At 37.4% G+C, this 15,276-nt stretch overlaps 1 protein-coding gene across 3 annotated transcripts in view; it reads left to right on the top strand.

Moving 5' to 3' along the window:
- The window catches only part of spon1b (spondin 1b), a 114,829-nt gene extending 99,810 nt beyond the window's left edge, over positions 1–15,019 (top strand). For 2 of the 3 annotated variants that reach the window (XM_007558582.2, XM_007558581.2), the window contains exons 12-16: positions 4,613–4,783; positions 6,498–6,665; positions 7,331–7,489; positions 11,741–11,944; positions 12,168–15,019. In XM_007558582.2, coding sequence (XP_007558644.1) covers positions 4,613–4,783; positions 6,498–6,665; positions 7,331–7,489; positions 11,741–11,944; positions 12,168–12,334 — 869 coding nt within the window. In that variant the 3' untranslated portion in view covers positions 12,335–15,019. The remainder of the gene's footprint in view (positions 1–4,612; positions 4,784–6,497; positions 6,666–7,330; positions 7,490–11,740; positions 11,945–12,167) is intronic. The other variant, XR_001662919.1, reaches the window with a different exon arrangement.
- The last annotated feature ends 257 nt before the right edge of the window (positions 15,020–15,276 follow it).

Here is a 15,276-nt window from a genome sequence, read left to right as displayed (position 1 = left end):
GAGGAGATGAGTGTAGTTTCCACAAAACATCAAAAGAGGATTACACTTACGTTTTGTTTAAGCAGCTTACAGCAGCACTTTCTTGTGTTGTAATTATCTCAAGAGTTTGGGATGCTCAGGCAGATTAATGTTCAACCTAGTTCAAACTATTTTAATGTCAGGCCTTTTTGAAGATATCTCCAAAAACGATTTCTTTTCTTTCAGTTCTTTAAATCCATTCTGTGAATTGGTTCTTGAAGGTACAGGGCCAATGCTGACGTTTGAACTACCTCAGCTTTGTCTTTTTGGTGCAGAGGAGCAGATACCCTACTGAGAGCTCCTCTCCCTCCCTACTCAATCTCTGAAAGCGAACCTCAGCCACCCTACAGTGGAAGCAAAGTGTTTCAGCCACTTGAATCTGGGATCTCATTCTTTCAGTCACAATGGCTTTTGGTCATAGATGAACTTTGCTTTTTGCAATAGCTGTTTCTTTACCACAACAGACGGGATCAACACCTGCGTTACAACGGAGTCGTGAGCCTCCACTGTGGGCGTCCATCTCCTGCTCAATCTCACCATCATTTGTGAACAAGACGCCATGATACTTGAACTCCTTCTAACCCTTCTCCATATCCGCTAAACAAGTGGAAAATCAAGCCAAATTGCCAGTACCCTCTAAGCAGCTTTTCAAGGGTAAAAAGCCGTTCTGCTGTCCCGTGCCTTGGATCACATCAACAATTTTCCTTGTGAATCTGAGCCTTCTTTGCAATTACCTAGATTAAAGTTATTTAGAGAAGAATAAAAACTCGATCCCAAGTTGTAGTTGTCAAACAAATGTGATTCTCGAGCGCAAATTGTTTAAACTTGTATAAAGCCTTTTTATCCATCCTGATGACTCAAAATGCTTTTTCATCAGATCAGGACAACCGCTCTTCCCACTAAGATGTGCAAAGGAGAATCAACAGCAATTTGACAAAAAAAGTGGTCCTAATAAGGTCACAGATCTTTGAGGTTGATAGACAAATAATGAATGTACACAGAAATCCCATGTTGCATAAAGACTAATAACCACATTGTAAAATTGTGAGGATTAGCAGTTAAATCCCATCAGTGCTCAGCTTCTAGGATCTTTAAACAGGGATTTGATTATGTTTTCTGAGGATCAAAGAAATCAACACTCCATGTGTTCATCGTTATGTCAAACCTAACCAGAGCAAAGAAAAAAACAAAACAAAAACAACTGTCTTTTTTTCTGAAGGATAATTGGGACTAATACACACAGCAGGCAAGTTAAAAATACATATTTAATAACTCAGATCTCTGTTAAATTTCAAGGTGCTCACAAATTAACATCAGCCTTTAACTGTGTTTCTTATTTATTCTCTTCTGGCAAATTGCAAAAAGTTAATCCCCAATTTGTCAAGTTGCTTCTCTTGTCCTGCAAGGTAGAGATGATGATGCTGCTGAAGAAGCACACACATTATCGCAAAATGCCTGAAGTTTGCTTTTGTCCAATTTTTATTGAAAGCATCTGGAACAAGTGCTGAAAGGGAGTGCCTGTCTTCGCTGTCTCCTCAGGTCCCCAGTTTTCACTCCCAGGAAGTCTTTTAGTGATTAGACAAGTGAAACAGTTCAAGGCTAAAGGAGCTTCTCACAGACACCCACGCTTCTATCCTCCACTACACCCTTTATCGATTATTAGACAGGAACACGGATAGCTTTTTATTCCCAAGCACCTCTCCTTTGTTTTCATTTAGTGCTCCATTAGTGTGTGGTGGGAGATTGATAATTGTGGGGTCCATGCTGGGGCAGGATGGGAAGCAACGCTCAGGATGATTAATATTCCAGGGAAACACTCCGACTCTCTGGAGGCCCTACTGAGCTTGAGATACCTGTATCTTTTATTAATGATTCGCTTAGTTCTGCTTTATTAGGCTGCAGCTGGTAAGCAACATCAGTTTGTTGGAAGTGTACGAGAGTCAAGTGTTGTTAGTCAAAGAAAGGCTCATTTATGTTTGTCAGAGTTCATTGATCATTCCCGAAGAAAACCTCCAATTTACAAGGTCTATTCCCACATAATCATCTGCTTTTGACAGCCTCCCTTTTTACACTTGTGATATGTTATCTGTTCCTATTTCAGAGGGCTTGTTTCAGTCGAAAGCAGTTAAGGTTTTACAGTGTCTTTCCACAAGCAAATATAAGTGGGGTCGTGAAGCACCACCCTGACTAATAGTGATGGGAAAAATGGCAGAGCTGAGCCTCATTAAGCTTCGGAGGCAGCAGTTCACTATTCACCTTATCCAAGCAGAGGTCATACATATTGACTTAGGCTCCCTCAGACCCTGGCTGTGAATAGGACAGTGCCCAAGGAAAAAACGGAGTTGAAGTCATTTCTGTGAAAGGAGAGCTCTTTGAAAATGCCTCTTTTAAACTTTGAGCTTAGTGAAGAGACTGCTATCAAGCAAATGCATGGAAAATTCAGTGTGTAGGGACAGGTATCCTGCGACCAGGGGACAAGGCACAGACATTCCTGTCATGCAGCCTATGAAACTGTTCAGTTCGGAGAGCGTTTGACTGAAAATCTAAAGGTCCCTGGTGTGATCCTGTATTCCAGCAGCATGTTTGTGCTCTTTGAACCTGCACTGAAAGCATGGGATGTATTAACAATTGACGATGACAAATGGGTTTGATTGAGTAGCAAAATGAACCAGAAACATTGCAACTGCATTTCACATGATGATCAGAATGGACATGTCCGATGGACATGTGCTTCTTCTAGCTTCGGGGTGCAATAACCATTTACCTCATGTGATTATCACACAGTCTCCATTCAAGACCAAAATACCTTCACCTGTTTTTCAAACCTTTCTTTTAACCTGAGAGAGAAAAAAAATCTATTTATCTATATTTCCTCCTTTAAACTATAGAAATTGAAGGATGAAAAGACTACACAGTGATATCTGTTTAAAGTTCTAAACGATCGTGATTCATGCTTTGAAAGGCCAAAGTTCACTTACGTCGGGGTGCCGCATGGTTCATTGCTACAGCACACACATGTACATAGCAGCTACAGTCCTCCACAAAACTGTTGTGGTTTTCATTCCCCACTTTGGGTCATTTACTGCGTGTTTCCCTTTCTCTCCCTGACCTTCTCCCTGTGAAGCTTTTAATCAATAAAGGCCACAAATGACACAAACTTGTTAAGTCTGTCGTGCAAGTATACATTCGTACATATAAGAAGCATTTCACATGTATTCAGTAATTGAAACAGTTTGGTGATTACATTTCCTGGTTCTAAATTTTCCATAATTTTAAGATCTCGGGGACATTGTTTGTGAGATAACATATTATTTTATCCTAGTCTGAAATCATGGTGGAGGCTTTTTCAGAAGCCTTGGTCATAGTGAAATGTGGCAGATTTCTGGTCACTATAATAAAACACCTTACTTCTTTATATTTTTCTTCCAACCAGCCAGACCTTACTAAGTGTTAAAGGTGCTCATCATCGATAAGTCCACAGCCCTTCTTAATGCATTTCAAACTTTTTCTTTAAAGTTTAGCTGCCTTTTTATCTATTAGTGATGAGTCTAGATGGCTTAGAAAAAGTTGTTGCTTATTTCACTTAATGTTTTGCTTGACATTTAGGGGAAATGTCAACGCAACCTTCCACACCTGTAATATGAATCCATACCAGAAAAATCTATTAACATTGAACTTCTATATATCAGATTGATTATGTTTCAGTAAATATTGTTGACAGTAAAGGCTGAAGTGAATCACAGCTAAACAAGCAAAAAAAAAAAGTCAATGTTATTTATTAAGTAAAGTTTGCATTAGGTCAAACATACAAATCATACCTGCAGCTAACTATCACATCCATTCAATATCTGAACTCAAAACAGCTTCTCTGATTCAAAAGTGCTCTATTTAATATAAACATAAGATGGCTCTCATCTATAGTGCTAGTTGAGGTGAACACCTATTTGACTGAGGGTGTAGCAATTAATTTTAAGAAACGTATACAGTATATATCAGCATTTCTGACTTTTTGATTAAATCCGTCTTTCTTAATTGGGCTTTTTTGTACAAAAGCACAAATGTTTTTTTTTTCTCTTTTGTTCTTTCTTCCAGCTTCAGTTTGCAAATTTTGTCAAATAAATTTTAAACTTGTTTCGTGGATGTTAAAAATTGATATCCATAATGAAATTTAGATGACGATTAACTCACTTTGAACTAAAAAGAACACTTAACAAATGTAATTTTTTTTGGGAACCACATTTTTATGACACCAAGAAAAGCCATTCATTACTTGTATTTTATTATATATTTTTAATGGAGTTTCATACTGTTAGCATTAATAATCAGTATATTTTGATCTCAAGTTGTAAAATCAGAAGGAAAAAAAAAAACTTGTCAAGAAAATGTTTTTTTCATGACTTGTCTGCTGTTGACGTAAAAATTTTGAGAAATATTAATTTGCTTTTGTAACACATTTCTATACAGATCTGTTCCGAGTCTCTGAGCTCAGAAGAATCTGTGTGTATTCTGTCATTTCACAGAACACACACATTTCTCTTTGTCAAATGCAAAGAGAAAAAAAATACCATGTACTGTTTCTTATCCCGGTTGACAGAGCCTTCGACGTGCATGATGTCGGAGTGGATCAGCTGGTCCGCTTGCAGTGTTTCCTGTGGGATGGGGATGAGGTCCAGAGAGCGATACGTCAAACAGTATCCTGAGGACGGTTCGCTCTGTCAGCTTCAAACTGAGGAGACTGAGAAATGCGTTGTCAACGACGAATGCTGTGAGTCTGCCTTCAGTGACGCGGTGCTTGTATCACTGTCTAGATCTTTATATAGCAAATTAGATCAAAATAAGTAAAAAGAAAAAAAAAATCACAGGTTACATTAATGTGCCAATGATGTGCCGGTTAACAGCTCCTCTCTGTTTCCTGATAGCTAAAATTCACAGCGGTTTTTACTCTCTGGACATTTGTTGTACTTTATTTAGGTTTTAGGTGATAGACAAACACAAAGTTGAGGTGAAAATATCATATCACATGGTTTTACAAAAACCAGAAAAGTCCTGAATTTTACAATGTTCCTATACAGTATGTAGCTCTGTTCTTCTTCACATCTGTTCTTCTGTTCATGCTGAAAAAAAAAAAATCCATACATCTGAAGGCCTTGAATTTATACTGGGAATAAGCTGTTGATTTGTGAAACCAATTGTTTCTTCCAGATCTTATTGAGGGGTATCATTGTAAAGGACGCCAACTATAAATTCTCACCACCCTTTTCAGTTTCCTGTTTGTCATAAAGTTTCCTTTCCTTCCACTTGTCAAAAATGCATTTCTTTCTTTTGTTCTTTCAAATTAAATTAAATAAATTTGAGTATTGAGGTTTAAGTCTATTGCCTCTAAACAACTGCAAGTACACTTGGAAACAGTAATTAGTTTTTTTCTTTACAGAAGTGATCCAGGAAAACATTGTATAGATTTTATAACATAATTCTTTATAGGCCTGGAAAGAGCATGGCATCACAGAGCTGCAGGCTGGACAATCCTCTGTGCCCTCTATGCTTTTCAGGGCATTGTAAAGTCATACTTGGATTGTTTTTGTCTGTAATATAACAGCAGTTAATATAACAGTGTAAAATAGCAGCACATCTGGCGTTTGATCAACCAAAATCAGACACGTGTTTGGTCAGGTCTCATTAATCCCCACTGGCTGCTTGGATACGATTCAGGTCGCCTGCAGAGGCACTTCTGGCTCTCTACACTCTCCACTGCTATTCACACCCTGTTATTAAGCCTTATGCTCCTTTTCAATCATAATGGGTTTCTCTGAGGAACACAGTCTTGCATAAGTAATCAGTAGCAATAAGAACAGCTGGAAGAATTTCCTTACAATTCTCCCTGTCTTGATGCTTGTCTAATATTTTTATCTTTTTTTTTTCTTTTTTTTTAACCTTAGAATTTACATTTTACAGCACTAATTAAGCTTGAATCTTACTTTTACATCTGTTGTGAATAGTGGATTAATAAAGTATATTCATCCATTTACTAAAGTATTTCTTCCATCAGTGTGCACAGTGTGATATTCCGATTTTATTTTTACATTTTCTGCAGCTCTGATCTGAAATATTAAACCATTTGCTAAAAACTCAGTTCAGGTTTTTAACAGACTCTTGTGTGTGGCAGAAACGGTTCATATTTAAGAGGTTATTCAACCATCATCACTTTGTAAGTAGCTTTAATCACAAAACTTCAGATCTGACCAGGCTGTCAAAGAGAAAAGAAAAAAAAAAAAAAACAGCCTTTATGAATGTCACTGCTATGACCCATTCAGATCTAGGCATTTTGGAAACCCTATTGTTATATCCCATAATTTCTGCAGAATTAAAAAAATTAACTAAAAGAGTGAGCATTTCGTTCATTTGAGATGAAGCAAAAGTGTTTAATTTGGAAGTTCTAGTTTAACTTTTTTTTGTTTTTGTTTTCGTTTCGCTGCCCACAGCTCCCAGCAGCTGTGTAGTGACAGAGTGGGGAGAGTGGGACCCCTGCAGCATCACCTGCGGTGTTGGCATGAGAAGACGTGAGCGCATGGTGAAGATGCCCCCTATAGACGGATCCATGTGTAAAACCGAGGTGGCCGAGGTGGAGAAGTGCATGATGCCAGAATGCCGTGAGTTCGCAGTCATTCTTACTTTTATTAGTTTGAGACAAAAATTGATAATCGTTCCTCAAGCAAAATTTAAGACCAGAGGACATCAATGCTTTTGTCCAGATTGTACAATGCTTTGCTTCCATCTTTGTGCTGTCTTGGTTCTGTTGATTTTTGAAGAAAAAAGAAAAAAAAAAAAAAAACATTTATTCAGACTGGCTTTTAACTAGTCTGATATATTATATATCATGCAGTATATATAATATACTGCATGATATTATATGTATGCTGTTTTTATCTTTCCTTGTTTGTTTTATCTTGAGCTTGCTTATCTTGTATTATGTAGTTTTTGTCCTTTGAAAGCTTCTAAACAAGTAAAGTTTACTCTCTCACAATTTAAATAACCCACTTCCTCAGAACCTCCTCACAATGTTTTTGTCCTGTCACTGTTACTACGAAAATTGATTTGCGTGTAAAATATGTAAAGCAGAAAGCGACTACTTGGAATTCATGCTTGTTTCTTCATGTTGTTTTGCATTTGTGTGAATCAGTAACCAAAATAAAAGTCATGATTTAGATCTATTATTACATATTTTTCCTTTACAATGTTCTCTCTAAGGAAATTGATCTACACATTTCAGATGGTAACTGAATGTGTGTGCGTGCGTGTATGTGTGTGTGTACAGACACTATCCCCTGCATGCTGTCCCCCTGGTCGGATTGGAGTGAGTGCAGTGTGACGTGCGGCCGGGGAGTTCGAAACCGTCAGAGGATGCTGAAGTCGGATCCTGCTGAGTGCACCGAGGAGCTGGAGCAAACCGAGAAATGCATGTTGCCCGAATGCCGTGAGTTCTTGAATTTTAAACTCTTTGGGACAGTGACTTGCAATGAGCAGAGGTCGGTGAGGCGGCCTCACTTGTCATCATGACAAGTAAATTAACAGTGATAAGAGAAAATCAATTTGTCCAGTTGACTAGTCTATAAATTTGCTTTCTCTACAATTTCAACATTTCATGGTCAGAATTGCTGAATTTATGCATTGCCTTTCAAATACATGGGAGAAAGGCGAGGCGAAGCAATGAGAAACTGTGCCTCCTCTCTGAAGACACACTGGATGATCCTGCCATTTCTGTCTCCCTTTGTACCGTATATCTAATGTTTAATGAAAGTGCGTGCGATATTTAATCTTTCTGATTGGTCATAAATGCACAGTGAAAATGCACAGATTGCAGTACTCTGCTGTACTGATAGAGGGCGGTGTCGAGTCCCAAAGACACAGAGGGTAGCAGTGGGTCCCTGCATGTTTCTCTCTTGATGATTGAAAAGACCAAAAATATAGTCAAACTAGGACCAACTCTCTTCTGTGGTGATCATCTCCATTAAGACAGCCATATTTTCATATGTCTGGAGTTCATTAAAAGATAATTAAGTCAACTAAATGTTTAAAAAGTGAACAATAAGCTTCTGTTTGGGATTTATACAGTATATGCGACTCCAGATGAGTCGGTGCCTCACCAGTCATGAACCTCACTCTAAGTCACTGGTGCAGGATATATGTACTTCTTCTTTATCAACCTGCCATGTGCAGTTTTGTCATTCTTCACTGTGGTTTTATAGTATATAGTCAGGTTTAGAGAAGGAGCTCATGGATCAATCTGAACTTTGTCCTTATTGTAAAGATAAAGAAAAATGGGACAAATTTAACTTTTTTTCCCTCTCTAATTTCTTGCTTAACAAAATGAGTCACATTTTCAGAACACTCAACAATTTTTCTATGTGTGAGTTTCTGAGAATTAATCAGATTTATAATATTTTTTCATTAGTTCAGGAGATCCACTTTTTTAATATTTAATATTCTTAACTGACTGCATATGGTTACATCTCACTGGTTCTCTTCACAGTTTTTCTGCCCAAATATTGGCAGCATTACCTAATGAGGTGGTGTGCCCATGTGAGACCACTGCAGAGAAAATGCTGTTGTAATAAAAAGACAATAAGAGCAACCGTGATTAGATTAAGTTTTTATAAGAATTTTGCATGCATCTGCTTTAAAAAGTTTATGTTGGTAAAATTGAATCTGTTCAGATTAAAGTTTAGTAATGCAGCTCCTGTTCTGGCTTATTGAACTTGTGCACATTCTGCTGCAGACTGGTCCTATTTGCTTGAAAGTGACTCTTGTTCAGGAAGAGAACTGCAGCATGTGGCGAAATAAGACTTTTTTGAATCTCTACAATTCATCACAATTTACTTCAATGTGGTTCATGTACATAAACTATAGTTTATGTGAACTATTCAGATTTGTCACAAAGTGTTCTGCCATGTTCTCAAAAGAGTTAAAATGCATTAGGCTACTAATTGTGATTATTATTGTTGTTACTGTAAAAGTGCAATAAATTCTTTCTTTGTTCACTTCTGTTCCTAAAAAGCTGATAGTTTCATCTCAGTTTAACACAATCTCAATCTTTTGAGCATATTGAAAGATTTGCTGCCTTGAGCTCTGTGATGTACAGTCGCAATTTATACTTGTTTTCATGATATGCGGTTCTGACACTCTTGCTGCAACCATGAAGTTCTTGTTACCTAAACAAGACTCATAGCTGCTGTCGGGAATCCCTCCTGGGTCAAATGTCTGCCTAGAGGAATTCATATAGAAACAAAACATTGAAAAAGGTCATTCATAAACATCATTTTTTTAACATATTTAGATGCAACACAAAAGCATTTGGGTCCATTTTCCTGTTAAAAACAAATGGCTTTAAGACTAAATTAGTATTTTAGTTTTTCTTCTTACTAGAAAGATGACAAAGCTGCCACAACATATGTACTTCTAGGAAATACCCTAAAAATAATGTATTCTTAATGTTGCATTTTTCAACCAATAGCCAGCATCTAAACAGCAGGAGTCGATGCTGTGTTTGAAATGCCAGGAAAGTTTTGTGAGAAGAAAGATCAGTGTCAAGATGCTTTGTCTTTTTTAGGCAGACTGGAGGGTTACGATCAATGAAGGGGATATCACATCTGAAAATGGTTCGCAACCTTTTTTGCAGCTTAGTTTTATGCCATTCATCATTTTCTAACTGCACACATGCATTCAGAGTCTACATACTCTACCTCTGTAACATATACTACCATAAAGATGTGTTTTAGCTGTTTTACAAAGATTACTCCATATTTGATTTCAGTTTGTGGCTCTTTATTTCCTTAAATTGAAACAAAGCAAACCAGTGGAAAAAATGTTGCCCACCTTTGATCTCAAAGGACAAATGAGTTTACACAGATATGAGTTTGATGGTTAAAACAGTAACATTTGCAATACAAGTGTTACTGTTTTTTTTTTGTAATATTGGTAGGCATTTTGTAACTGGGATTCATTTAAAAACATTTGAACATTACAACAGAGCAAACACCATTGATCATAAGCATCTCGTGGTCATTCCCCTTGTCTTAAAAACGCACAGTGTAGCGTGAAATACTTGCTTTTATGTTCCATTGTTTCTGGACAGGAAGGTGCAGCGTCAGTGGGAGCAGTTGTTCTGCTGTGTGCTGATCTGTCCAATGTGATGGTAAAACTTCACAAGCCCTGGCTTTGCAGAAAAGGCTGTTTCAGAAATTTGCTGTGAATGTGCAAGTTTCATAAAATAAAATGATCTGTTGGGTTTGTGGTATCAAACTGAATCTCATAAATGGTAGGAACTATTCTGCTTAAGATCCTCCTAAATATTCATTACTGTTTAAGGAGTCAGTCTCCCTGGAGCTCTGCACAGTTTGTGCCCAACCAAATGTGTCACATGCTCAGTGCCTTGATAAAGTTATCATAAGCTTGACCTTGTTCTCGTTTTGGAACATAACACACTCAGACTGCAATCGTTTTTTATTAGGATTTTGTGTGATAGACCAACAAAAACCTATGGTTTGCTCATGGTTTACTCTTGTCCCATAAGTAAGAGTAGATTACTTGTATTATTGATCCAGCTGTGCTTAAGAGGTTTAAAGAGGTTTAACAGACACCATTGTGCATTGTGAAAACCAAGGGGGATAAAAGATGTGTATAGGACGATGTTGAGTAAAAGTTTAAAACATAATTGGGTTATAAAACGCTACACCAAACTCTGCACATCTCTGGAAGAACTGCTCAATCTATTATCTGAAAGTGGAAAGAGTACAGCACAACTGCAAACTTAATAAGACCTGGTTACCCATTGAAACTGACAGGTTGGACCAGGATAGCACTAATCAGAGAAGGACCCAAGAAGCTAATGGTAACTCTGAAGGAGTTTCAGAGATCCACAGCTCAGTTGGGAGAATATGCCAACAAGATAATCCTAGTAATTGTACTCTCCGCATTTTGTTTTTCCTCTAGGGAGGCGTTGCAAGAAGAAAGACATAGAAATTCTGTTTGCTGCACACATGCATCACATGTGGCTGACACGGCAAACATGTGGAGGAAGGTTCTCTGGTCGGACGAGATCAAAATTGGACGTATGCAACATTTGTGCTACGTGTGATCAAATACTATCACAGAAGATTACCCGTCACACATCATCCCCACTGTGGAAATTGGTGATGCTGTGGGGATGTTTTTCTTTAGCACTGGCTGGAAAGCTGATTTGAGTTGATGGGAAAATGGATCTAGCTAACTGCCGCAATCCTGGAGATAGCCTGTTAGTTCCTATAAAAGTCTAAAGATTGGGGTCGAGGTTTATCTTTTACGAAAGACAACGACCCTGTAAAGGTTAAGGTTTACAGACCCTCTGTCTCGCCTTGGTTAAAGACTTGGTTAAAAGGTTGGTTGAAGCTTCCCCAGATGGCCTGCAGCTGTTTTTGCAATGCGCAGTGGTCCTGCAAAGTATGTAGATGAGAACGTTGAAAACAAAAGCATGACACTTTCACATTATCACCCAATAAATAATTGAAAACGATGCATCTTTTCAGAATTAAGCACTTCTTTCTGCTGGTCTACCACATGAAATCCCCCAAAAAATGATAGAAATGGTTTGGGTTGTAACATAAAAAAAAGCTTATTTATTCTTTTTCTTCTGATTTTTCTTTCTCTTTATGTCTTTACCTTCCATTGTTCCTATCATCCTATCATCCAGCGGTGGACTGTATGGTCTCAGAGTGGTCAGAGTGGTCGGAGTGCAACAAGTCCTGCGGTAAAGGGCACACGATTCGCACTCGAATGATCAAACTGGAGCCGCAGTTCGGGGGCAGCTCTTGTCCCGAGACCATCCAGCGGAAGAAATGCAAGATCAGGAAGTGCCGCACAAAAGGGGGAGGCAGAAGCAAGGCCAAGGAATTGGGTAAATAAAAGTATTCGGATAATTTAGTTGCATCTCATCTATTTAAAATCACATTAATTCATAACTATGTAGACATAAGTCTTTTTTTTTTATTTGTTTTGTTTTTGCGACGTGCATGCACTGTGTTGTAAAGCAGGGAGTCCTCCATCCGTGTTGCTGATTACTTCTGAATGACAGTTTCTTACTTTGTTTCTGCCTCCCCTGCTGCTTCTCATTTGTTCAGGTGCAGCGGGTTGCCGCATGCAGCCATGGACCAGCTGGACTGACTGCACTAAACCCTGCGGAGGAGGCTTACAGGAGCGCTTCAGGGTGCCAAAGAGAAGGGGAAAGGGCAACTGCAAGGACCGGAGGGAGATCCGTGCCTGTAACAGTGATTCCTGCTACTACTGAGCAGGGAGGAAAGGAGTGTCGCAAACATCAGAAATGTCTAAATTTAATAAGAAACTTGTTCTGTGTTGGCAGAAAGGAGGAGAGGGCGATGATAATGGGTTAGTTTCAAACTTTCAAAAAGGAGAGACGGGCGAAAGAGGAAGCAAGTGATGAACTCAGAAGATGGAAAACAGAGTACAGAAAGAGAAGGTTTGATGTTTAGTGAAGCTGTTGTAGAAATTAGTAAACAGGAAGGGTTTTCATTTTAGAACACAAAGAAAGTATTAGACACTAACATCTGTGTCCTGCAAAACTGCATTCGGAGAACTAACAGCTTTGTTAACCCCAGCATTACCAACTCCTACAACCCTCCCACCATCTGCAGTATTGGTTTAAAATTATGCAATCATGGTAAAAAAAAAAAAAAAAAGAAAAGACGCCCTTTTTCACATGTTTTTAGCAAAGTATAACAAAGATGATTTGGTCCTTACAAGATCTTGAAGCTTTCGAAGTCTAACTTTGAGTGTAAAAACACATTATAGTCTGTGCTTTCTTTTCAACAAAGATGAAGCCAAACGGAGGAAGCTTCATTTGAAAAACTAAGTACTCACATAATCCAATAGCTTGTAGAAGCACGTTTAGCTGCAGTGACTCTCAATAGTCATTTGTCTGACTTTATCACTTCATTGTGAAGGATTTTTGGGCGTCTCGTCTTTCAGCATTGTATCAAACTGAGGTTTGTAGACATTCGGTTGTGAAACATCTCTTTTAAGGTCCAACCAAAGCATCTGAACTGTGCTGATGTCTAGACTAGTTCACAGACCTATAGCATGATGCCATTTTATTTTTAGGTAAAGGAGAATTTGCTCAGTAACTCTTTGTAAAAATCTATACTTGTTTAGAATTTTTCTAGTTATTCTTTAACTGAATTAAACTTGTAACTGAGATGATCGTGAAGTTTCTGTCACTCCTCAAAGCACTGCACAGTGTGTTGTTGGGCCACTGTCTATGATGTTTATTTTATCACACATTTTCCTTTTGGCTTCACATTTGTGCAGTAATTGATAGTCTAGAATGAATTGGGTGTTTGTACACTTGAAGTTAGATTTACATAATTGTAGAAGCTGTTAAAGGCCCGATCAGTTCTGTTATGTTTTGTCCTACAACTGAAAGGCGGAAATACTTTTGCTTTTACCATGCTTGCAGTTCAAGTTTAAAATGTTACTCCAGCAATTTTAGATTTTAATTAATGATTTCCATTTGCTTTCTTGTCCAAAATGTTAACAGGCTGCCACAGTTTATCACGTACTAAACAAAGACATCACTTATAAATCACAGTAATACCAATATGTATACATACATATGCAAATTATGCATAAAATTTGTCTGAAATTTTCTTTTGAGATGTAAGCAAAAACTTGGATTTGTACTTTAAATCAATGAAAGATAAGTTATCGGCTCACAAAAGCCCCTTTTATATTTTTATAGTCATTATTTAATACTAGATAATACACAGCATATGTAACACTATTGGTATGATTTTATGTGTGAAATGTGCACCATCAACTTGCTCCGCTTTTTTTTTTTTTTAAATAAACTAAACATCTGAGAAAACTGGAAGCAGCCACTCTGCTTAGTTGCAACGGAAAAACAAGACAGCTGCTGGAAGAAGTTTCACTACACTAAGACTATGAGTGTGAATCAAACTTTTCCAACTAACTTACAATGGAGAAGGACAGTAGATAAAACTGACTCCCAAGTTACCAAACGCTTCATTTCACATGCGATACCCCTGGTGTTGGTGTGCTTTAAAAAGCATAAAAGTAATTTAGTTGTCAAAAGAGGATTGTTACTCTTCCTTACAATCATGTATTTTTATAATTTATTATCAACAACTTTTACTTTCCATCTCCAAAAGCATAAGGCGACGATGATTTTTTTTAAAAAAGATGAAAATATTAGGGGCTTTTTGCAGGACACAGATGTTTAAACAGGAAATCTTTTAGGGCTTCAAAATGTACTGTAAATCTATCTAACCACACTTATAAAAAACACTGCTAGGTAATTACAAAAACTGCTTTCTCTAATAAACAAATACTTTATGTGGAAATGTTTTATACTGTTCAGATTAGTTCTTTATATACTGTACTGCTGTTTATCTGTTGTTTCAGCTGATGTAGCATCTAAAGCTGCGATAACGTCACAGAACTTTGATATAGCATGTGCAATTTTTTTGTTTTGTTTTCAGTAGTATGCTTCTCCAGGTGTACCTATTGCCGCAGAACAGATCGTTTAACGGCCGCATCTGCTTTCGTTAGTTCTGAGAGGAAACATTAGATGGGGTCCTAGGAGAGTCGCACTGAGCTGATCTGCTGCTTTGATCTGGAAGTTGTTACACTTTTCAAACATATGGGACAGCTCTCCATGCAGCCAGTCACTATCGGAGCTTTTTGCTAGAAGATTGTGTCGTATATAGTTTTTATGTTGCTTACATTCTTTTTTGTTTTTGTACTTTTTTTTTTTTTGTATTTGTCAGCAGGTTAGTTTTCTGTTTAAATAAACATCATCACCAAAGTTAGATTTCTGTAGCTACTTTCTTTAAATTCTGCTTATTTTGTTGCTTTTGCTCTTTTTTTTTTTGTTCATTTCTGTGTCACATAAGTGTTTTGTAACAAACCGCCTTTACAATAAAAGTGTAAATGTGAAGATTTTTTCAATTATTGAATTTTTTTTTTAGTCTGAGATTACTTTCGGTATTATCTAAGTTCAATAAGGTGTACTATCAAAATTAGAAAAAAAAATAAAAAAAAAAAATGAGTGCAATATGTTACTATTCATAAATACAAATATAGAATTGTATTCAGGAAAGGGGTTTTTATTTCTAAAATCAGTGATTCACTTTTTAGTTCCCAGAATGATAATTGGTCTTTCATCCTATTTGAGTTTAGCAATTATCAAAACTA

Source organism: Poecilia formosa, unplaced genomic scaffold (assembly GCF_000485575.1).
Source record: "Poecilia formosa unplaced genomic scaffold, Poecilia_formosa-5.1.2 Scaffold97, whole genome shotgun sequence".
Classification (NCBI taxonomy): Eukaryota; Metazoa; Chordata; class Actinopteri; order Cyprinodontiformes; family Poeciliidae; genus Poecilia; species Poecilia formosa.
Note: the sequence above shows the minus strand (reverse complement) of the source record. Positions and strands in the feature narration are given on the sequence as shown.